Genomic DNA, 25,182 nt, shown 5'->3' with positions numbered 1-25,182 from the left:
TGATTGTCATCCCATTGATTGAAAACACCTGACTCTAATTTCACCTTCAAATTAACTGCTAATCCTAGAGGTTCACATACTTTTGCCACTCACAGATATGTAATATTGGATCATTTTCCTCAATAAACAAATGACCAAGTATAATATTTTTGTCTCATTTGTTTAACTGGGTTCTCTTTACCTACTTTTAGGACTTGTGTGAAAATCTGATGATGTTTTAGGTCATATTTATGCAGAAATATAGAAAATTCTAAAGGGTTCACAAACTTTCAAGCACCACTGTATACGCAGTGTTTATAGACCTTACTAAGGCCTTTGACTCTATTAACAGGGAGGCACTGTGGTCCACACTCACCAAACTGGGCTGCCCATGAAAGTTTACTATGCTGATCAGGCTGTTCCATGAAAACATGACTGGGCAAATCCTTTCTGATGCTGACTACTCAGACTCTTTCAACATCTCCAGTGGTGTGAAGCAAGGGTGTGTCCTTGCCCCTGTGCTGTTCAACTTGTACTTCATGCAGGTCTTGCTCCACACAGTGAAAAACCTCGAACTGGGAGTATACATCAGGTACAGATCTGATGGATCAGTCTTTGACCTCCGCCGTCTCACTGCTCGAACTAAGATTGTGGACAAAACTCACCCAGGAAGTTTTATTTGCTGATGACTGTGCCTTTATGGCACACAAGGAGAGCCACATACAGGTGATTGTAGACTGCTTTATAGAAGCATCAAAGGTATTTGGTCTGACCATCAGCCTAGGAAAAACAGTGGTCCTGGTACAACCAGCCCCAAACACCACACAGCCCTTGCCAAACATCACCATAGACACAATGCAACTGAAATGTGTGGAACACTTCCCATATTTGGGGAGCACAATCTCTGCAGATGGATCCCTGGACAAAGAAGTCACAACCAGGATCCAAAAAGCAAGCCAGGCACTTGGGAGACATAGGGTAAAGGTCTTGCAACAAAAAGACATCAAACTGACCACCAAGATCAAGATCTATAAAGCAGTAGTACAACCCCGATTCCAAAAAAGTTGAGACAAAGTACAAATTGTAAATAAAAACGGAATGCAATAATTTACAAATCTCAAAAACTGATATTGTATTCACAATAGAACATAGACGACATATCAAATGTCCAAAGTGAGACATTTTGAAATTTCATGCCAAATATTGGCTCATTTGAAATTTCATGACAGCAACAGATCTCAAAAAAGTTGGGACAGGGGCAATAAGAGGCTGGAAAAGTTAAAGGTACAAAAAAGGAACAGCTGGAGGACCAAATTGCAACTCATTAGGTCAACTGGCAATAGGTCATTAACATGACTGGGTATAAAAAGAGCACCTTGGCGTGGTAGCGGCTCTCAGAAGTAAAGATGGGAAGAGGATCACCAATCCCCCTAATTCTGCACTGACAAATAGTGGAGCAATATCAGAAAGGAGTTCGACAGTGTAAAATTGCAAAGAGTTTGAACATATCATCATCTACAGTGCATAATATCATCAAAAGATTCAGAGAATCTGGAAGAATCTCTGTGCGTAAGGGTCAAGGCCAGAAAACCATACTGGGTGCCTGTGATCTTCGGGCCTTTAGACGGCACTGCATCACATACAGGCATGCTTCTGTATTGGAAATCACAAAATGGGCTCAGGAATATTTCCAGAGAACATTATCTGTGAACACAATTCACCGTGCCGTCCGCCATTGCCAGCTAAAACTCTGTAGTTCAAAGAAGAAGCCGTATCTAAACATGATCCAGAAGCGCAGATGTCTTCTCTGGGCCAAGGCTCATTTCAAATGGACTGTGGCAAAGTGGAAAACTGTTCTGTGGTCAGACGAATCAAAATTTGAAGTTCTTTATGGAAATCAGACGCCGTGTCATTCGGACTAAAGAGGAGAAGGACGACCCAAGCTGTTATCAGCGCTCAGTTCAGAAGCCTGCATCTCTGATGGTATGGGGTTGCATTAGTGCGTGTGGCATGGGCAGCTTACACATCTGGAAAGACACCATCAATGCTGAAAGGTATATCCAGGTTCTAGAGCAACATATGCTCCCATCCAGACGACGTCTCTTTCAGGGAAGACCTTGCATTTTCCAACATGACAATGCCAAACCACATACTGCATCAATTACAGCATCATGGCTGCGTAGAAGAAGGGTCCGGGTACTGAACTGGCCAGCCTGCAGTCCAGATCTTTCATCCACAGAAAACATTTGACGCATCATAAAATGGAAGATACGACAAAAAAGACCTAAGACAGTTGAGCAACTAGAATTCTACATTAGACAAGAATGGGTTAACATTCCTATCCCTAAACTTGAGCAACTTGTCTCCTCAGTCCCCAGACGTTTACAGACTGTTGTAAAGAGAAAAGGGGATGTCTCACAGTGGTAAACATGGCCTTGTCCCAACTTTTTTGAGATGTGTTGTTGTCATGAAATTTAAAATCACCTAATGTTCTCTGTAAATTATACATTTTCTCAGTTTAAACATTTGATATGTCATCTATGTTCTATTCTGAATAAAATATGGACTTTTGAAACTTCCACATCATTGCATTCCGTTTTTATTTACAATTTGTACTTTGTCCCAACTTTTTTGGACTCGGGGTTGTACTCTCTTCACTTCTTTATGGATACGAAAGCTGGGCCTTGTATAGCAGACATATCAAGCAGCTTGAGCAATTCCATATGAGGTCACTACGTAAAATGATGAACATTTCTTGGCAGGACAGAGTCACCAAACAGGAGGTGTTAGACTTAGCCCAATGCACAAGTGTTGAAGCAATTCTGCTGAAGTCCCAACTTTGCTGGACTGGCCATGTTATTAGAATGTCTGACAACCATATCCCCAGACAACTAATGTATGGGGAATTGAAGCTGGGCACACGGAAAAGAGGAAGGCCCAAGCTGAGATATAAGGACACACTAAAAAAAAAAAAAAAAACTCTCAAATGGTGGGGCATCCAACCCAGGGGCGCAGATACGTTTTTTGAACTGGGGGGGACAAAGCTGCCAGCAAACCAACCCCAACCCCACCCCCAAAATGTGTTGTGCGAGGAATATACTCTGATGCCCTCAGGGCGGCGACATTACTCAGCTAAGACAAAAAAAACATCACTTCTTCATCCCTGGAACCGTTAGCTTAGGCCTACTAATAAATAAAGAGTAGGAATCGAGCACACCTGTGATGTCTGGTGCTCTCATGTGCTATTTACCACTGACACGACAGGATGTCATGTGGGGTGTGTGTGTGTGTGTGTGTGTGTGTGTGTGTGTGTGTGTGTGTGTGTGGTGTGTTCTGGATGACTGCTGACTATTTTGTCTACCCTTTGTATTTATCTATAGCATCTAGGTCTGTGTATCCTATGTATTGATCCTATGTATTCAAACTTAATTACCCATCATTGAAAGAAATAAAGCTTATTGATTCTGATACTGATTCCAATCACTCCCCAAGCATGCCATATGCCGTATGCAAAAACTGTTTTATTTAAACATTAACTGACTTTCAGCACACTGATTCTTTAAGAAAACTAGTTTTAAAACCGCTAAGTTCCAACTGTTAAACATAGCGAGAGGCTAGGCTACGTGTGTGTGTGTAAAGTGTAAACCAGTGCATCCTGACTTTCTAACTATGCCTGTGTGTTGCGTGAGCGTCAGTCAGTCAACAACTCTTCGCAAAGTTTCCTTATGAAACAATATGCTCGCTGAAATTATGGCAGGGAATGCCAGATTAAACATTACAACTGCCTTCTGAGCACTGTATCTACAGGCTACCACCGAAAGAAGGAGGCTACCAGAAAGGCATCTCTACTCCGTACGATTTTACTTTCACTACGACATTATTTTGAACAGACTATCAAAAAATTGCAAGGTGATATGATAAAGTAAGGCACAGTTTACTTACAGTCGTTGTTTTTTGAAAAAACGATGCAATCGTTTTCTGCCTTTTCGGTTTGGCACCCTTCATCATGCCGTGCTGGGGTCCTGAACTAGGAGCTGTCCCCGATATGCCTGTCAAACTTGTTGTGGGTAACCATAGCAACCAAGCTCGAGCTCGCAACCTGTGCAGTCTGCGCAGCTCAACCAACCGAATATCAGTCTTTGTTTTGTTTTATGTGAGTTGTTGCAACTATGTATGTACTGCTGTGCACCTCAATAAACCGAATGGTAATTAGTCTTTTGATTTTTCCGTGAGGTTTACCTTATGCAAAGAAAGACAGCATAGACGTTTTTTCCTCCCTGTAGTGGGGGGGACCGAACGAGGTGAATTTAAATCTGGGTGGGACGAATCCCACCCGTCCCCCCCTCTATCTGCACCCGTGATCCAACCATCCTAAGTGGAGTCATTGGCTGCTGACAGAACAGCTTGGAGGGCAGTCATATCTCGAGAGACTACATCTTTCGAAGGGGATAGGAGGCAGCGCCTCAATGCTGCAAGGGTCAGACGCCACCACCGGCGCTTTAAGGGGGGGGCTTCAGGGGGCTCAAGCCCCTGGGCCACAGCCAATCAGGGGCCTTGTAATATTAATAAAATAATAAACTGTCGGAATCGTGGGCCTACATTAATGTACGGATAGAAATAAGGTTAGAAATAAATGAGCGCACAGTAGCCTGCTGTAAGAGACATGGTGGATGTGGTTCGCGAAACAAACACCCACAACTGTACCAGAATAAAATGTAACAAAATGTAACGTCACACACGAAAGCGCGCCAAAGACTACAGACTACTGAGACACAAATTTAGAGGCTTTGAAAAATGAAGCGTTCACATGTTAGCGGGGCGCATAAAAGGAAAAAAAAGAGAGATGCAGGTAATGATAGAATCGTTGCCTAAAGTCACAGACTTTTTTAAGGTAAGGATCACCAATCTGTTCAGAATATCAGCTACTTATCAGTTATCAGCCTACCAGCAGCTAGGCTATGTGCAGCTAGGCTAGATATGCTATGATCTGTCCAACAGTAAAATAAATCAGTTATGATTTGAATACGTGTTGTGTGATTTGAGTTATAATCCTGTTAGTATAATAGCATATTTCGATGGGGATAATAAAATGTCTAAAACGGCATCTACTGAAGAAATTGATGAAAAGATTGTAGCCTATAATTTTCCCAGTTCGGGCAGCAGACAGAGTAAGCATACTGAGGGGAATAGCAATACAAAGCTAGCGCATATCCACATTTCTCGCTAGCTGTGTTGGGTGTGTTGTTAACCCGTGGGGATTTAAGTGAAATACTTGAGAAGTTCTGTGGTCAAGACAACGTTTTAAGGTAAGGACGCTTGATTATTAATGTTTGCCCGCCGTGGCTTGTTGTTGACGAAAGGCCCACATGATTTTGCCTTATGCAGCTACCGCTAGCGTCATGCTTTGAACTAGGTTAAGCTCATTTGCGCTAAAGGATGGGTTTATTGAAGGACTTTGATGTAGCTAGTTTCTTTTTAAAAAATCGTATGCTCAAAACAGTATGCCCGTGTTCATCATGTTTAACTTTTTTTTTGATGGAGTGCGTGAAATTGTTGCAAGTGGTATTTCGATGCAGTCATGTCAAAAAGGCAGTTGAATGCACAGTCTTATTCAAGGACAAGGAAGACTTGCATGATGCTTGAACATAGATCGGTAAAATAGACCCTAGTAGGACTTTCATTCATTCATTCATTCATTCATTCATTATCTCTAGCCGCTTTATCCTTCTACAGGGTCGCAGGCAAGCTGGAGCCTATCCCAGCTGACTACGGGCGAAAGGCGGGGTACACCCTGGACAAGTCGCCAGGTCATCACAGGGCTGACACATAGACACAGACAACCATTCACACTCACATTCACACCTATGGTCAATTTAGAGTCACCAGTTAACCTAACCTGCATGTCTTTGGACTGTGGGGGAAACCGGAGCACCCGGAGGAAACCCACGCGGACACGGGGAGAACATGCAAACTCCACACAGAAAGGCCCTCGCCGGCCCCGGGGCTCGAACCCAGGACCTTCTTGCTGTGAGGTGACAGCGCTAACCACTACGCCCCTAGTAGGACTTGGTTTTGTGTATTTCGGTCTGTAGAGTTATGAGTTTGGTTGCTGTCCATGGTGTTTACGTTTCATGTGGCCGCCGAGCCAAGTACCTTGACTTGCAGTGAATGTTTGTTTTCATGCCGCCAAGCTATTTTTATGTATTTAATTTTTTAAAAGGACTTGTCTGTAGGTGTGTGTGTTTTATGTTTACAACACATAGGTCTACATTATAGCGTACGCGCGCTTGTGTGGTTATCTCTGGCCATGCCCCTGCGTGAAAGTTGCGCAGTATCACTGTCCTGTCCGTGGTAATAATCAGAACCGGCTCTGTAATGATAATGCGCGCGTTCTTCTCTCCCTCTGTGGTCGGATATGTTGAGCGATGTGAGCGTGGGCCTTGTGCAGCTACGCTGAGCCAAACGTAACCTATTGTAGGCTTCTAGGCTAATTACGCGCTTACACTGTAAATGCTTGACACGTATTGCAAATAAAATAAGAGTGTTTTCCTAGCCAATGGTAAGGGTAGGGTTGACAGGTAGCCTATGAGGGGCCTAGCCCCTGGGCCACGGGTGTTGATAAAGCGCCCCTGGACGCCACAGGACGGCATCCACAGTAGTCCTGACAACAGACCACTGATGTACAAAGTGTGGGCATCTGTGCGCCTCAGCATTTGGTCTCAGGAGCCATATGAGATCCCACCCCCCATGATGAGAACACAGACAGTCTTCTTCGGCAACGAAGGACCACCACCATACGAAAAGGGGTGAATACCTATGCACACTCCAGATTTCTTTTTTTTTCATCTTAATTATTGTTTGTGTCACAATAAAACAACAATTTGCACCTTTAAAGTGGTAGACATGTAGTGTAAATCAAATGGTGCTAACCCTCCAAAAATCCATTTTAATTCCAGCTTGTAATGCGACAAAACAGGACAAACACCAAGGGGGATGAATACTTTTGCAAGACACTGTACCTGCCAAGTCAATGATTACCATATTACCAATTAACTCTGAAAAAAGTAAAACAAACCAAAATGCTACCTTTAAATGATATCTTGATACCTCAGAATGCTTGTGTTTTATTTTTCCATTTCCCTTTTTTTGTGACCTACACTGATGCAAAACTGTAAAGTATTTTAATTCTCACTTCCCCTTCAGTGATTACAAATAAAATACAAATTAAAAAAAAAAAAAACACACAAAAAAACCCCCAAACAAACAAACTAATAGCTCAGGGATGAAGGCATGCCGTATACAGACATATCTGGAGCCCTGGCTAGTGATTTGTCCAACTCTGAGATTAACTGACATACTATGAAAAGACAGCTGGATTTGCAGGTACATGGTCACACCTACAGTACCGTGTCTCTGTAGAGATTGCTGCGTGTTTCATGTACGCTTATAATCATCACTCACAGTGGCGCTAGATGTCAGTCTGAGTTGTGGGATTGGACATTGATCAGTAGCAGTGATGATCAATGTGTAGCGTCCATTACTGATCTCATAATCAACCTCTTTTATCACCGTGATCCGGCCCTGTGGGCATAAACACACACAGAGCTCAACGTTTCACCTTGATTTACATGCAAGACAAAGTGTTCTCAAGAACTGCCTGTTTTTACCTACCGTGGTGGGACTGATGCTGAATGTTTGAGCGACGTTGCCAAACGTGATGGCATAGTGCAGAGTCCCATTCAGTCCTTCGTCAGGGTCGGAGGCTGTAACCGTAGCAATGGTGGCCCCAAGCGTGTCAGGGCCCTCAGTGAGGATGGTCACGTACTCTTTCGCAGCAAAAGCTGGGGCGTTGTCATTCTCATCAATTATATGAACCCACACCGTAGTGGAGGTCTGCAAGGGATAACATGACAGATATGTTGGACTAGGAAAAGCGGTTTGGTAAATGAATAAAATATTAGAACTCATCGACATCTTCTGACCCATCAGAATCAAGTATTCAACAGTGCTGTATGTGTCAGATGTGGCCCCTTATAGGCTACTGAAGGGTTAGCAATATTTCTACTGTTATTGGGCTGGGGAAAAAAATGCGGATTGTTATTTTATTCATACAGGTTTGAACAGTACAGGATATCAGAAATGTAGTTCAAATCAAGACAAAAGTCTGACAGGATGTTTCACAGACATGCTGCATGATGCTTGACTGCAGGTGGTGTGAGCATCAGCACTCAAAAGTGAAAAAAGCACTAACACCTCTTAAGACAACTACAGAACTATTCAAAACTGCTTCTTTCATCTCAACCGTTATTGTCAGAAATCTCATCGGTGTTTATGTGTATAGGTCATGTGACCTATTAAAAAAAATCTGAACATGGGAAACATGAGTTCAAGCAAAAGAAGCACAAAGGAAGCATTTCCCTTCTTCTGCTTCTTCTTCACATTTTGCAACCAGCATCATGGTGCTTGTGCCAAGGCCCATGACATGGCTTTTTGAGCAGAGATGAATGAGGTAGTAGAGTGCATGCAATGAGGCTTCTGTAAACTTTGTCCTTCCTGTTTGTACAGTATGTACTGCAGTTTCACAGAGAAAAGAGACACCCAGACTGGCAAAAGCATGAGAAACAAATATGGGAAAGGAAATAAAATTGAAGATAAATATGCATGTGCGTGTGTGTCTGTACATTTTCAGTCTGTAAAATTTTCAGTCACTGAGCACTTGGAAAGGCAGCATACACACTTTACTCATCTCATCTCATTATCTGTAGCTGCTTTATCCTGTTCTACAGGGTTGCAGGCAAGCTGGAGCCTATCCCAGCTTTTTGCTTCTGTAAAGCACATTGAACTGCCATTGTGTATGAAGTGTGCTATATAAATAAACTTGCCTTGCCTTGCCCAGCTGACTACGGGCGAGAGGCGGGGTACACCCTGGACAAGTCGCCAGGTTATCACAGGGCTGACACATAGACACAGACAACCATTCACACTCACACCTACGGTCAATTTAGAGTCACCAGTTAACCTAACCTGCATGTCTTTGGGGGAAACCGGAGCACCCGGAGGAAACCCACGCGGACACAGGGACAACATGCAAACTCCGCACAGAAAGGCCCTCGCTAGGGATGTCCCGATCAGGTTTTTTTGCCCTCCGATCCGATACCGATCATTTGATTTTGAGTATCTGCCGATACCGAGTCCCGATCCGATACTTCTTATAATCCATAAAAAAATAATAAAGACGAGGAAAGAAACGGATCCAGGATGTTCCTCATTTTTTTTATTTAACACCTTATTTTAACATCCAACAACTCCGTTAGCAAACAGAGCACTTACGTGAGGTAGTTTGAACAATAAATAACATAAATTAAAAACATAACCTTAAAATACCTGGCAGGAATGTAAACAAATTAAAAAAAACTGCCACAGTGCCAGTAATTTGCTTTTAAGAACGCATCTCACAGTGGTATACAGTAATTTCAATTAAGGAAATGAACGTTTTTCTTGATGAAAACAAGCATTTCTACCCTTTCAGGTTTGAGCCTGTTTTTGTCATCCAACACGTTTGCAACAGCACTAAAAACTCGCTGTATTGTGTCGGGTGTTTGTTTTTCAGGTGCCGTATCAGGTTTGTTGTATTAAATGCGGCCCTTTCCTGTCCACCCCTTGAAATTCCAGCTTTACATATTTCACAGTTTGCTATGGCAATGTTGTCATCAACTTTGAAATACTGCCACACCACAGACATACTTTGCTTTCCGCTTCGAACTGCTTCCGTGTTCAACTTTGCCGGCAACGGGCAGCCAATAACCAATAGCGTCTCTGCTACAAAGTGATGTCATGCCGCACGTGTTTTTGTTGCTGTGTTGAGACAAGACGTCTGGTCTCACTCTGTGCCAACGCATAGCTATTGATGTGTTAAAAATGAGAATATATTATATAGATATATATCCGATCCCTGATCGGGAGGTAATGCCCGATTCCGATCGAGTCTGAAACCACGTGATCGGGCCCGATTTCCGATCACGTGATCGGATCGGGACATCCCTAGCCCTCGCCGGCCACGGGGCTCGAACCCGGACCTTCTTGCTGTGAGGCGACAGCGCTAACCACTACACCACCGTGCCGCCCCATACACTTTACTAAAAGGAATAAAAAATCATGGCCTGTTGTCAGGTAGTGTGTCTGTTTCAAGAGAAAAAAAAGTCCAACCAGACCATGTAAACAGCAACCTGTTATCGTTGCACACAATGTTGCACAACATCAACAAGACACTTAGTTCCTGTTATCACTTATGTTAGAGTAGCGATAAACATTTGCTCCCTCACCAGCTTCTCTTTTTGTCTCTCTTGAAGTGCATAAGTGAAGAAAATAATACAGTTTCTGGGCGCCATGGTGGTGTAGTATTTAGCGCTGTCGCCTCACAGCAAGAAGGTCCGGGTTCGAGCCCCGTGGCCGGCGAGGGCCTTTCTGTGTGGAGTTTGCATGTTCTCCCCGTGTCCGCGTGGGTTTCCTCCGGGTGCTCCAGTTTCCCCCACAGTCCAAAGACATGCAGGTTAGGTTAACTGGTGACTCTAAATTGACCGTAGGTGTGAATGTGAGTGTGAATGGTTGTCTGTGTCTATGTGTCAGCCCTGTGATGACCTGGTCCAGGGTGTACCCCGCCTTTCACCCGTATTCAGCAGGGATAGGCTCCAGTTTGCCTGCGACCCTGTAGAAAAGGATAAAGCGGCTAGAGATAATGAGATGAATGAGATGAGATTACGTGAGGCATTCGCCATGCAAGTCCCTGATGAAGAACTACTATCAGGACTGATGTTAGGGGAAAGTAATCAACACCTTAGAAACAACCAGAATGGAAAATTCAACACTGCTGTAGTGCAGTGTTTCTCAACCACTGAGAAGCACCCTCTAGTAGGCCGTGATTTTTTTTTTCAAAGTTGAAGATAATTTTTATTCATAGTAGGGTATAGTTGTTGGGTTGCATTCCATGTCACATCCACCTCATTAAACTATGGTCACACTACAGCTCATGATGTTTTGCAATGGGTTATTGATGAAAATGAGGCGTTTTGGTGGCGATATACACGTGAGCTAAAAGTTGTGGTCACACAGCACGCAAACACTTGACTGTCACACCTTCACGCACTTGAGCTTGGCGCAGCTCGAGCGGCCATGCTCGCTCACAAAGCATGTTGTGCGCGTGCTTAGGACCCAGTCGTTATGGGAAACACCAGATACTGATTTGAGCGCAATCAGCATGTGCAGATACGGACACTGTTTTCACATAGGCTTTGCGAAGTATTATCATTATCACTGTCACATTTGTTTCTAGCCATGTTTATAACGCTGGTGTGGTATTCATATTTTTGTTACTCAGCCAGTATTCATGGGTCTGGTGGACCTGCTGCATTTTGGTGTTTTAAATTCAACACAATCAAACAATTTTACATTAAATGCTTAACAGAAGTTTACTTCACCCCAATTACAAGCAATATAAACAGCATATATGGTTCATATTTGCCCTTTACCTTTGTTAGATTATGTTTATTAAAAAAAAGTGCGACTCATTTTTTTGTTTGTTTTGTAATAAAATGTAATTTTACAAAAAGAAAACCAATTATAGCCAAGATATGAGTGGAAAAAAGATGTTTATCTTCAAATTTACAAATGAAGCAAGGTTTTTCATAACAACTGATTTTTATTTCCTTGAATTTCATTCGAAATTGAACCCATTCAGTTCAATTTACACAATACAAGCTGAACACATACAGTAACCATGTCCGTCTATACAACACATCATCCCCATGCTCGTCTCCATTTTGGGACTGGCTGATGCTCCGTCTCATCCTCTTCTTCAAAGTCACTGTCAGACTCTGAATTTTCAGAAATGTGATCCTCACATTCTGAAACGTCTTCCTCTACATCATCAAAAGCTTCTCTCTCTTCCAAAATCATTTGCAAGTCCATCTGAGCAAAGAATCTTTTGGCCATCTTGATCAGTTGTGATAAAGAACCACACTGGAAAAGCTATATTTATTGTGTCCCACCCCCAATTTATGGGAACCTCTGTCTTGGTTCCCGTAAGACAGAGGGTAAAATGTGCAGGAATGTGAGAGCAGACAGGTGTTTGTGCTTGAATGGGAGGGGCAGAAACATAAAACTCTCACACACACAGACACTAACAGCAGACCCAGACAAGAGGAGGACAGAGTGAAGGTACGCACTTTTATTAGCCCTGGGTCCAGTGGACCCGAACATCCTGTATGTAATATAAACCTGTAGGGGGGGTGTACAGTGTGTGGTCATCGAAAATGTGTTCTAATATATGTTCTTCACAGAAAATGAGCCAAGGCCAGTGAGTCTGAAAAAATACTTAATTTTATCATTGTTCCTTTGATGAAAAAAAATGAAAACAGGTCCCACAGACCCGAACACCATACAAGGGTTAAATACTCTGCTTTATGATTCTGCTTTTGTTTTTGTAAATATCACGCCTGCTAATGAACACTCTTCCTGCATTTAGATCCGTCTACTGCTGTCTATCTTGTAGTGTCCTGATCCCCGGATCTTTAACCCAGCCACATATAAAAAGTTGTACTCCTCTGTGCTCTTCCGGGTTTTCATCTGTTTGTCCGTGTAGAACAATGTCTGCAGCACCAGGGTGTTTGAAATTTCAGGGAACTCAACGGGTGGATAATTTTCCAACTCATAGGAAAAATCCTTCTTTGTTAGCGGATCTATCCCATTGAGTGGTTTCTATATCCACGTCTTTTGAGTGTACGTCTTGGTTTTAATAACTTGCTTGTTTGCTGTACACAAACATGGCAAGAAGTTCTTGTGTTAATGGACCAGACTCCATTTTTGGATCATGAATCCTTTTTGATGGAGAATGCCCTGTATGCATACAGTTTTAAGTATAATACCTACAAGTAAAAACAGTCGGTTTTTAATTGCATTCATTTAATTCCTGGGCTCCCATCTGTAACAGAGAGTGATGTTGCATCCCATCCATTCATTATCTGTAGCTGCTTATCCTGTCCTACAGGGTCACAGGCAAGCTGGAGCATATCCCAGCTGACTATGGGCGAGAGGCAGGGTACACCCTGGACAAGTCGCCAGGTCATCACAGGGCTGACACATAGACACAGACAACCATTCACACTCACACCTACAGTCAATTTAGAGTCACCAGTTAACCTAACCTGCATGTCTTTGGACTGTGGGGGAAACCGGAGCACCTGGAGGAAACCCACACGGACACGGGGAGAACATGCAAACTCCGCACGGAAAGGCCCCCGTCAGACACGGGGCTTGAACCCGGACCTTCTTGCTGTGAGGCGACAGCGCTAACCACTACACCACCGTACCGCCCCCTGCAAATCAATACCAAGATGCCCTGTTGCATGCCATTAATAAACTTTACAGTAGATTATTAGATTGTAATAGAATAGATGAGGCAAAATACTTGGGGATCTGTTTTAATGGGCCCCGACTCGTTACAAGTATGAATAGGTGGGCCTTAAAGTAGAAAAGGTTGAGAACCCCTGCTGTAGTATACAGTTGTGCTTGAAAGTTTGTGAACCCTTTAGAATTTTCTATATTTCTGCATAAATATGACCTAAAACATCATCAGATTTTCACACAAGTCCTAAAAGTAGATAAAGAAAACCCAGTTAAATAAAAGAGACAAAAATATTATACTCACTCATTTATTCATTGAGGAAAATGATCCAATATTACATAATCTGTGAGTGGCAAAAGGATGTGAACCTTTGCTTTCAGTATCTGGTGTGACCCCCTTGTGCAGCAATAACTGCAACTAAACATTTCCAGGAACTGTTGATCAGTCCTGCACACCAGCTTGGAGGAATTTTAGCCCATTCCTCCGTACAGAACAGCTTCAACTCTGGGATGTTGGTGGGTTTCCTCACATGAACTGCTCGCTTCAGGTCCTTCCACAACATTTCGATTGGATTAAGGTCAGGACTTTGACTTGGCCATTCCAAAACATTAACTTTATTCTTCTTTAACCATTCTTTGGTAGAACGGCTTGTGTGCTTAGGGTCGTTGTCTTGCTGCATGACCCACCTTCTCTTGAGATTCAGTTCATGGACAGATGTCCTGACATTTTCCTTTAGAATTCGCTGGTATAATTCAGAATTCATTGTTCCATCAATCGTGGCAAGCCGTCCTGGCCCAGATGCAGCAAAACAGGCCCAAACCATGATACTACCACCGCCATGTTTCACAGATGGGATAAGGTTTTTATGCTGGAATGCAGTGTTTTCCTTTCTCCAAACATAATGCTTCTCATTTAAACCAAAAAGTTCTATTTTGGTCTCATCCATCCACAAAACATTTTTCCAATAGCCTTCTGGCTTGTCAAGTCAAGTCAAGTTTATTTGTATAGCACTTTTAACAGTAAACATTGCTGCAAAGCAACGTTACAGAATTTGAACGACTTAAAATATGAGCTAATTTTATCCCTAATCTATCCCCAATGAGCACGCCTGTGGCAATGGTGGCAAGGAAAAACTCCCTCAGACGACATGAGGAAGAAACCTCGAGAGGAACCAGACTCAAAAGGGAACCCATCCTCATCTGGGCAACAAGAGACAACATGACTATAACGTTAACATTCCTAACATAAAGTCAGCTTCGTTGATGCTATAAACCCCCCACCGACGGAAACCCGAGTGCAAAACTGTTAACATGAACCACAGTCCCAAAGTCAGCAAGTCAACTGCAGTCCCCAGCCACAAAAGCACCTCTGCAAGAGTCCAGAGTGTCCTCCAGGCGCGACCCCCAACTGTCCACATGGGGCCGCCCTCCACAGGAGCTTGTCCACGTGATCTTTAGCAAACTGCAGATGAGCAGCAATATTCTTTTTGGAGAGCAGTGGCTTTCTCCTTGCAATCCTGCCATGCACACCATTGTTGTTCAGTGTTCTCCTGATGGTGGACTCATGAATATTAACATTAGCCAATGTGAGAGAGGCCTTCAGTTGCTTAGAAGTTACCCTGGGGTCCTTTGTAACCTCACCGACTATTACATGCCTTGCTCTTGGAGTGATCTTTGTTGGTCGACCACTCCTGGGGAGGGTAACAGTGGTCTTGAATTTCCTCCATTTGTACATAATCTGTCTGACTATGGATTGATGGAGTCCAAACTCTTTAGAGATGGCTTTGTAACCTTTTCCAGCCTGATGAGCATCAACAACGCTTTTTCTGAGGTCCTCAGAAATCTCCTTTGTTCGTGCCATGATACACTTCCACAAACGTGTTGTGAAGATCAGACTTTGATAGATCCCTGTTCTTTAAATAAAACAGGGTGCCCACTCACACCTGATTGCCATCCCATTGATTGAAAACACCTGACTCTAATTTCACCTTCAAATTAACTGCTAATCCTAGAGGTTCACATACTTTTGCCACTCACAGATATGTAATATTGGATCAATTTCCTCAATAAATAAATTACCAAGTATAATATTTTTGTCTCATTTGTTTAACTGGGTTCTCTTTATCTACTTTTAGGACTTGTGTGAAAATCTGATGACGTTTGAGGTCATATTTATACAGAAATATAGAAAATTCTAAAGGGTTCACAAACTTTCAAGCACCACTGTAAGTATCCAAAAACATGCCCACAAATTAGCCTTAAGTTTTCTCTTTAAATATAATCTGTATTAATTTTATTCTTATGTCAAGATAGACTTGTGGTATTAGCATCATCATCATCTGATGATAAGACTTTATTTTGGATTGATATGTGTAGTTTTATAGTTTAGTCAAAATAGGTTTTGTAGTAGTAGGTGTACAGTATTTGAGATGTAAAAGTACAGTCATCTGTAGTGTTCACTTTTGTACGAGCACTGAAACCTGTTTTTTTCCCACTTTCTCTATCACTCATTAAATTTAAATGGTGAAACCTTCTTTCATAGGGATATGCCTGTCTACTTCTTTGTTTCCACACTGCTCACTTTCACTCATGCATTTATGGAACATTCTAGACTTGGGAATTAGGAAGACAGTCCGCAGGTTTGGGTTGGTTTGGTTTGGTTAGTGTTAGAGTGAAACCAGTGGTGAAACCAGTGCATTTGAATAAAATTAGCATATCTAGAAAATGACATGGGCTTCTTGTTTGTTCCTGTTTGGCTTGTTTGACATGCTGATCTCCAACAAGTGCTATACTTCACAACAGGTCAGTGCTAGTTAAAGTGAAATCTCTTACACACACACACACATACACACACTATCAAACTATTCTCATTTTCTGTTATCAAATTACAGAAGTCCCTCCTGAGTGAAAAGAGCTTGGTGTGCAGAGAAAACTATTTTTCAATTCTAGTGATTTGTCAGAGTTGAATTTCATTTTCAGTGCGATAAATTCTTTAAATGAGTACAAAACAAAACCCCCACGTTGAATTAATACTTACGGTACAGCATCGCATTAAACTCTAACTTTATGGATGCATACAGCATGCATTTGTAAAAATTTTGTTTCAAACATGTTCATATTATTCTATTGTGATTTTTTTAAATTGAACTATTTATTTTGCTATTTATTTATTAAGTATACATTATGTGATCTTTCGATCGTTTTGGATGTTGACAACTACAGTTCTCACAGTCGGATTCATAATTTTATTATTATTATTTTTATTATTATTATAGTAGTAGTGGTTGTATTTATAACATTAATATTCCATCATTATTCCTAAATAAATAAGCGGGGGGGTTAAAAAGCACTTTTAATATGATGAAAAATGTTTTGAGTGGGTGGAAAGGTATAAGGCTCTAAAGAGCTTCCCAGCTCTAAAGATAAAAATAAATAATTTTTATTCAAATAAAAATAGATAATTAAAAAAAGAGACTACGCACTCCATGTTTATCTCACATGTAATGTATGTCACATCAGTTGGAGTATTCAGGTGGATTTTTTTTTTCAGCCCGTCATCTATTTTCATCTACTGTATGTAAATGACTTCACAGAAACTCCAGCAGACACACACGCAGGGGATGGGACGTCTGCAGGGGCGGATACGTGTGTGCGTGTGCGTGTGTGTGTAGAGAGAAACAAAAGAGGATTGCCTGAGACCAGTGTGTACAAACATCTGCTCTGCACATTCAGCGCTCCTCAGACGTGTTGTGCCAAAAACAGGGCAAAAAAAAAAGTTGTCAGAAACCCAAGCGTTCTGGCTGATTGTTTACAGTCAGAAGCAGGAGCAGTGGCATTTAAGAAGTTCAAGGAAACGTACAAGGAGTGGATCTACAGTAGAGATGGAGTTGTTTTCAGCTGTGTGGCTTTGCCTTCACCTCGTTATAGCTGTTGAAGGTAAGCGGTTGGAGAGAGGCAAGTCTGTGTGTGTGTGTGTGTGTGTGTGTGTGTGTGTGTAAGACACTATAAACTTTTCCCAGCTGCAAGCCTGTTGGTCCTGTCCCTTCAGCAGGAGCAACGGGTTTTAGACAAATACAAATCTACTTCCACCTTTACTGCTTGAGTCAACACACAAATCCTGTGATATGAATTTGAGCGTTGTTTTAAATATCGCCTCGCACTGACATTACTGGAACACTGCAGGTGTTCAGAAGTGCTGAGGATTTTATCCTGAATTAGTACTCAGTGTTAATGCAGGACTGAGGATTTTCTGCTGTGGTCAGTGTAGGTCCCAAGTTGAATCGTGCTCCAGGGTTAAGTAGGCGTTGCATTCATGAAACATGGGATTACACCACATTAAGTGAAATGTTTTCTGAAATCATTTTTTAAAGGATTGTGTCATGCTGGAAAATTTGCCTGTTACACAAACAGTCCTTGAACTGAAAGTTGCTACATGAAGCAGGATTACACAACAGCCGGAGTTTGTGCAACCTTTCTGTTGTTGTTTTTTTTCCCTGTTTATGAATTTATTAATTTCTTATAATTTAGTTGCAAAAGTCACTGCAGTCCTGCTGTTGTATCCCCCCCCCCCCCCCCCCCCCAAATGTGTGAAATTTGCCTTCCTTATTGATCCTATAAGAGAAACAACACAACACAGCTGCTGTCAGTATAGGTACGAGCATGATTCTTGCTACAGCTTTGTGAAAGTGGATTTGACTTGTTTATTATCTTATAACTGTTCAGGTTCCACCCCTGAACATCTGGTAAATGATTTGAATCTTTTGCGCAGGCCCATTTAAATGAATCAACCTCGGTTTGCGTTTGATTCATTCGATTCACCACCATGAAGAAAAACACAGGAAACAGGACATTGTGTAATTTAAAGTATTTAGGAGACCTATTGTATGTATATAGAGAAAGACTTCAGAGGAAAATGTAGTTTAAAAAAAATCAGCCTATTTAAGAGTAATCATGGATGTAATCCAATATCAAGTGTATTATCTTTATTCGCATGTATTTACATGGCATTTTAACAAAACTTATATACGTGAGCATTTACATATTCCTTTGTGAATACAAAGTAATCAATGTAATTGAATAAAATGGTGATATTAATATTATTTACTTACTCCTCTTCGTCCCCTGTGGGACATAAGGCTTCAATGAGCTCTCTCCATCACATGCGGTCCTTGGCAGCATGTTGTGCTTCTCCCCACGACAGGTTCATCTTTTGAAGCTCCTGTACCACAGTTCTACATCAGGTGTTTTTAGGTCTTCCAGGTTTTCTTTTTCCAGGTGGTGTCCATCTTAAGGCAACTCTTGGGATTTGGTTTTGCTCCATCCTTAACACATGTCCAAGCCCTCTTAAGCATCTTAATGTAATGTCCTTGGTGATGCTTTGACTGCTGGTTTTCTTGTATAGTTGTTGGTTAGAAATTTTGTTGGGCCAAAAGATCTGGCAGGTTCATCTGAGGCATCTGATGTGGAAGACCTCAAGTCTCCTCATGTCTGTACTGACGACACGCCAACACTCTGAACCATACAGGAGGACAGACTTTACGTTGCTGTTGTACAGGAGCATCTTTGTTTTCAGGCTGTATTGTTTGGACCTCCAGATGGATCTACGTTGGGAGAAGGCACCCAGTGCCTTTCCCAGCCTTGCTCTAATGTCTTTATGGACAGCGCTGTCCTTGCTGATAAGGGTGCCAAGATAGGTGAAGTCCTCTACAAACTTGAGTGGTGCTCCATTCACCTGGATGGGTGCTGTAAGGGGTGGAGTTTATGCACATCACTTGGGTTTTGGAGGTGTTAATGTTAAGTCCAACCTGTCTGGCATATTTGTTGAGCCTGTCAGTTTTCGATTGCATGTTAGAGTGGTTTGTTGAAAGGAGAGCAAAGTCATCTGCAAAGTCAAGGTCTTCCAACTGAGAGGACAGGGTCGATTGGATGCCTCTGGGTTTGTCTGCTGTTGTGTTGGTTGTGATCCAGTCTATTGCAAGTAGGAAGAGGATGGGAGAGATGATGCGCCCCTGTCTCACTACAGACTGTACAGGAAAACACTCAGTGAGAGTGTTGCCCATAAGGACACTGCACTCAAATTTTCCATAGAAGATTTTTATGATTGTAATTATCTTAGGTGGAATTCCGTAGTACTGGAGTATCTTCCAAAGAGTGTTCCGATGGACACTGTCGAAGGCTTTCTTAAAATCAACAAAGTTGATGTGCAGGGGTGTATTCCACTCTAAGCACTGCTCTAGGATGTTTCACAGTGCAAAGATCTGGTTAGATTAGATTAGATTAGATTAGATTAGATTCACTTTATTGATCCCACTTCGGGGAAATTCATGTGTTACAATAGCAAGAAAATGTCATCCAGATAAATAAAAACTGAAATAAAAACTAGACAAACGAAAGATTAAATACAGAGGGCTATCTGCATTATCTACCTTGAAAAGTATAGAAATATTGCCTTATTGAGAGGCTCGGGAAAAAAATTGCACATTACAGGTAGACTTTGTGTGTAATATATATATATATATATATATATATATATATATATATATATATATATATATATATATATATATAAATAATACACACACACACACACATATATAAATAAAAGTATGTAAAAAATAATTTAAGACCTATATTATTGCACATAATAATTGCATCGATGAGGTAGAGGTAGTAGTGGTGAAGTAGTGCAAATAAAACTGACAAACAGGTTATTGGTGCTACATTACAAGTTGTGGGTGTTATACAGTCTGACAGCAGTAGGTATGAAATACCTCCGGTATCTCTCCTTCTTACACTGTGGGTGCACCAGTCTACTACTAAAAGAGCTGCTTAAAGCCCCCACAGCCTCATGTAGGGGGTGAGAGGGGTTATCCATGATTGATGTCAGCTTGGTTAACATCCTCCTCTCACCCACCTCCTCAATGGAGTCCAGAGGACAGTCCATACAACCTCTTCCTTTCCTGAAGCCTGCTTGTTCTTGTCTGAGCGTGGAGTCCATGACTGGCTCCATTCTGTTGAGAAGGACTCTGCAGAACACTTTGCTTGGGATGGACAGAATGCTGATTCCTCACCAGTTGTCAGTTTTTGGTGTTGCCTTTCTTTGGGATTTTGACTATGAGGCCTTTAGACCAGTCTTCGGGGATGGTGTCACTGTTCCAGATGTTTTGGAAGAGGTCAGTAAGGACCTTATGCCGCTTTTCCACTACAAACGCGGCTGAGCCGTGCCGTGCTGAGTCGAGCTGAGTCGAGCTGAGCGGGGCTGTTGGAGTTGCATTTCGACTACAACCGCGCTGAACCGTGCTGGCTGGAAGTGGGTGGACACATTGGGTGGAGTTAGCGAAAGTGGGTGGACGTCACGTGATGTCGTTAAGCAGCGCAAACAGTGACATCAGTGACAGTGGCGGAACAAGTCAGAGCCGGGCCGGGGGCGGGGCAAATGACCGGGCCCTTTATTAAAGCTTATCATAACATCATTTTAGGCTACAAAATGTCCGCAACTGCGGTGTTTACCAATTTCAACACTACCGGGTGCAACTATGTTATTTAGTACATCAAGTCCTTCAAACGAACATGTAACTCAGAAACAAAAAACATTAGGATACTGTACATGGCTCATAATAAAACATCAATAGCCTATACTGCGCACATTATTTGAAGGGCATACAAATGAGCGCTCAGAGGTTGCAACGGTGACAGGAAGAGTCATAAATAAAAGGAGGGCGGTGCAAACCTCACTGAATGCACTGTGTTTACCAATTTCAACACTACGGGGTGCAACTATGTTATTTTGTACATTAAGTCCTTCAAACGAACATGTAACTCAGAAACAAAAAAACATTAGGCGACATACTGTACATGGCTCATAATAAAACATCAATAGCCTACTGCGCGCATTATTTGAAGGGCATACGACGAGCCTTGCGCTCCGCGAACTCGTGCACGATGCTCTGTATGATCTTTTAAGCAGTAGTCTCACGACCCGGATAGTAAACAATAAACATGGAGGACATGGAGTCGTTAGTGTTGCTGGTCTTGGTGCTGTGGCTTGTTGTCACCGACAACGCCAACAGATACTGGCAAGAGCGTATAGATGAGGCGAGGCGCATAAGGCTTCAGAAATTCTCGTAATTCGTAATTATTCTTCTTCCGGGTTTGCGGTGTTTACAGATCCCAGCGCGCTCGCGGGGCGTGTGTGGGCATGTGAGGACACGCCTCCTCACCAATCAGTGCACAGGGGAGTGTCTGCTCACGCCCCCAGCCTCACTCGGCACGGCTTGGCTCGCTTCAGCCCCACTCCAAAACGGTGCGAGTTTTAGGGGCTAAGCAGGGCTGAAGCGAGCTGAGTCGTGCTGGTTTTTGGTAGTCGAAATGCGAGCCGTGTCGGGCTGAAGTGAGCTGAAGCGAGCTGAAGTGAGCTGAAAAAGGGTAGTGGAAAAGGGCCATTAGTTGATGTTAAAATGTCGGCCTTCAGCATCTCCGCATGGATTGCATCCAGGCCACATGCCTTGCCACTCTTTAGGGATAGGATGGCAGTTTTAACCTCAGAAAGGTCAGGGGGGCTGATGTTGATATCCAGAATGTAGTCTATTGTTATGATGTTAACAGGTTGTTCTGGTTCAGGGTGGTTGAGCACTTCCTGGAAATGTTGGACCCATCTGGCTGCTTGCTCCCGCTCTGATCCGCAAAAGTTGCCATTCTTATCCCTAATGTGGGTGCTTTGGCTTGTGTGGTTTCCACAGAGTGGTTTGGTGATCTTATATACAGTCCCCAGGTTCCCAAAGGCTGCAGCCTTCTCTGCTTCATTTGCCAGGCTTTCTGCAAAGGTCCTCTTGTCTCTCCTTGCACTCCTCTTCACCTCTTTGTCCTTGTTTTTATAGGCCAGCTTGGCTTTCTCAATAAGCCGTTTGGATTTGAGGTTCAGTAACCTTGCTTTTAGTTGTTTCCTCTCCTCAATTCTCTGCCAGGTGTTAGCTGATATCCATTCCTTGGTCCCTCTCTGTTTAAAGCCCAGCACCTTCTGTGCTGTTTCAAAGAATATGCTCTTGATGGTGTTCCATTTGTGATTTACTGTGGGCACTTCTTCTGTTGCAGAGGTAGCATCTAATGTGCTAAAGTGGTTTCTCAATTCCAACATAAATTCCTTGTTGGTCTTTGGATACTGGAGCTTTGCAATATCCAGCATCTTCTGCCACTGGTCTTGTGGCACCGACCTCTTCAATTTGAGCTTGATGGTGGCAACAAGCAAGTAGTGATTGCTGTAGACATCTGCGCCCCGGTATGCTCTCACATCTTGTAGTGACCTGCGCCACTTTCCATTAATTATGATGTGGTCAATCTGGTTGGTGGTTCTACCATCGGGTGACTTCCATGTGAGCTTGTGGACGTTCTTGTGTGGAAAAATAGTTCCACCAATGACCAGGTTGTTGTTCAGGCAGAAATCAACAAGGCGTTCACCATTGTTTCTTGTGCCATGCCCGTGTGTGCCCATTGCCTTCTCATAGTTGGAGTTGTCAGTTCCCACTTTGGCATTCATGTCACCAGTTATCAGGAGCATGTCGTGTTGGGGTACCTTATGCCCCTTTTCCACCAAATCAGTTCCAGGGCTGGTTCCGGACCAGTGCTTAGTTTGGAACTGGGTTTTCTGTTTCCACTGACAAAGAACTGGCTCTGGGGCCAGAAAAACCGGTTCCAGGCTAGCACCAGCTCTTTGCTGGGCCAGAGGAAAGAACTGCTTACGTCAGCAGGGGGGTGGAGTTATTAAGACCAACAACAATAGCAAGACCGCAAAAGCCGACATAACACCGGCTAACGTTAGCTCATAACAAAGGCTAACATAACCATCTCACATTCACTGTAAATAAGAGTCAAAACATTATTAGGTTATTACCTGTCTCCTAGAACGTAATCGCTGTCCACTCAAAATCTGTCGATCAACACAAACATAGTGGATCTGCCGTTTTCTGATCCCAATGAAGCACCATAAAGCCAGAAGCAGCAGCTGTACAAACGCGAAGTCATCCATTATTGTTGTTGTTGTTGCTGCTTCTTCTCCGTGTTGTTGTTGCTTCGATGTTCGCGCCAAGGTTTATGCAAATGCAGCGACGTAACTGACGTATACAGTGACATAATGACGTGGCTCCCCTTAGCACCCCAAGCTATGGAAAAGCAAACTGGTGCTCAGCTGGCTCGCAAGTTGAACGAGTTGTGAACCAGCACCAGCACTGGCCCCGAACCAGCCCTGGAACTGATATGGTGGAAAAGGGGTATTAGAGACTGCCACTTGGAGCTGCTCATACCAATCCTCTTTGTCCTCCTCCTAAGCCTCATTTGTTGGTGCGTAACACTGCAAGATGGTGAGTTTGCAGAACTTAGAGTTGAAATGCACTCTGATCAGCCTTTCACTTACTGGTTCCCACTCCAGCAAGGTTTTGGCTTTCTCTTTGGAGCTTATGATGGCTACTCCATGTGTATGGGCACTCTCATGGCCTGAGTGGAGGATGATGGATCCACTTGGCGTCCGTAGCCCTTCCAGTGACTTTCACTAATCCCCAGGATGTCCAAGTGGTATCTCTTCATTTCACTGAGGACTTGTGCTGTCTTGGAGGTCTCAAACACGGTTCGGACATTCCATGCTCCAAGGCGGATCTTGATCTTTGGCCCAAGCAGTCGCCCCATTGCACCCCTGACTTCCTTTCGGCTTTCATCAGGAGTGGTCATACTGCCACTCAAAGAGTGGCGGAGAACTGCTATGGGCCTGATGTCGATGGATTTGCTCATTTTAGTTTCTGTAACGGTAGCTTTTTTTTTTACAGGGTGGCGTTGTTAGCGCCACGCCCAACCCCCAACCTGGAGGGCCAGTGTGCTGTCTTTTGTCTGGTTACTCGCCTAAGACCAATCTGGTAAGGTTGGACTTGCTAGGAGCCAGAGGCTCCCCCCAGCATAGTTCTTAGGGTCTTTGAAGCGCGCAAGTCTCTCCACCACGGCAAGGTTACAGCACAAGGAGAAGGTGATATTAATATAAACTAGCTAAATGGTGACAGGAGCTATAAAAATATGCAAAGAGATGCATTTAAAATAATTTTAGAGATGAAAACACTCTGGGGAAAAAAAATACATAAACAAAAAAGTCTACCAAAACAATCAATGATTTCCTATGTATGAAATGATTCACTTGATTCATCTAAAGGGTTATTCTTGGGAATTGATTCATTCGCAAAACCACTGTCATGACTTCTATCGTTATTTCCATATCGCACTCCTGCTTGACCTCAGCAATAAAGTCAAAAGTCTAAATGTCAGATGTTCACACACTAATACTGGCATGTGTGAAGGATGGAAGCAGTGTATTGTCCTTAAAGTGCATATCACAGGTAAATTCAGGAGCAAGATCAATGTAATTCTCCTATTTTATATTAAACTTTGGTCAAATATCTGTCACATCTTGCATTTTGTGCAATTTTTTTTTACCTTGCGCAATACCAGAAAAATTCAGTTGAAATCAAGCCATTTGAGGCAAATTCATCCGCCTCTGAAAAAACTTGGCATTTGGATTTCCTGGCAAACATTGATTTCCGTGACGTCACATGCGGGACGCCTCCTTCTGAATCCTACGTCAGCGCTGGTTTGTTTATGAGAAACCAACCTGGTAGTTTTCTGCAAATTTCTTCAACGTTATCACGTAATTATTAAAATGGTTAACAGATGTATTGTAGGAGGGTGTAGCAACACCAATCATGATGGGATTAGTACTCACTGTTTTCCAAAAGACCGGACAACGAGAGAGATGGGAGCGCTTGGTCTACACAG

General features: G+C 42.8%; 2 protein-coding genes across 4 annotated transcripts in view; one reads left to right on the top strand and one right to left on the bottom strand.

Annotated features, from left to right (window-relative positions):
- cdh23 (cadherin-related 23) overlaps positions 1 to 25,182 on the bottom strand; it is a 727,851-nt gene that overhangs the window by 102,488 nt on the left and 600,181 nt on the right. For 2 of the 3 annotated variants that reach the window (XM_060925294.1, XM_060925295.1), the window contains 2 exons: positions 7,651 to 7,872; positions 7,441 to 7,560 (listed from right to left, as the gene is read on the bottom strand). In XM_060925294.1, the coding sequence (XP_060781277.1) occupies positions 7,441 to 7,560; positions 7,651 to 7,872 (342 nt within the window). Of the gene's footprint in view, positions 1 to 7,440; positions 7,561 to 7,650; positions 7,873 to 18,485; positions 18,845 to 25,182 lie in introns of those variants that run through there. The other variant, XM_060925296.1, reaches the window with a different exon arrangement.
- The window catches only part of vsir (V-set immunoregulatory receptor), a 32,806-nt gene continuing 24,619 nt past the window's right edge, over positions 16,996 to 25,182 (top strand). Inside the window, exon 1 of the mRNA XM_060925303.1 lies at positions 16,996 to 17,313. Coding sequence (XP_060781286.1) covers positions 17,259 to 17,313 — 55 coding nt within the window. The 5' untranslated portion in view covers positions 16,996 to 17,258. The remainder of the gene's footprint in view (positions 17,314 to 25,182) is intronic.

This window comes from Neoarius graeffei, chromosome 7, assembly GCF_027579695.1.
Source record: "Neoarius graeffei isolate fNeoGra1 chromosome 7, fNeoGra1.pri, whole genome shotgun sequence".
Classification (NCBI taxonomy): domain Eukaryota; kingdom Metazoa; phylum Chordata; class Actinopteri; order Siluriformes; family Ariidae; genus Neoarius; species Neoarius graeffei.
Note: the sequence above shows the minus strand (reverse complement) of the source record. Positions and strands in the feature narration are given on the sequence as shown.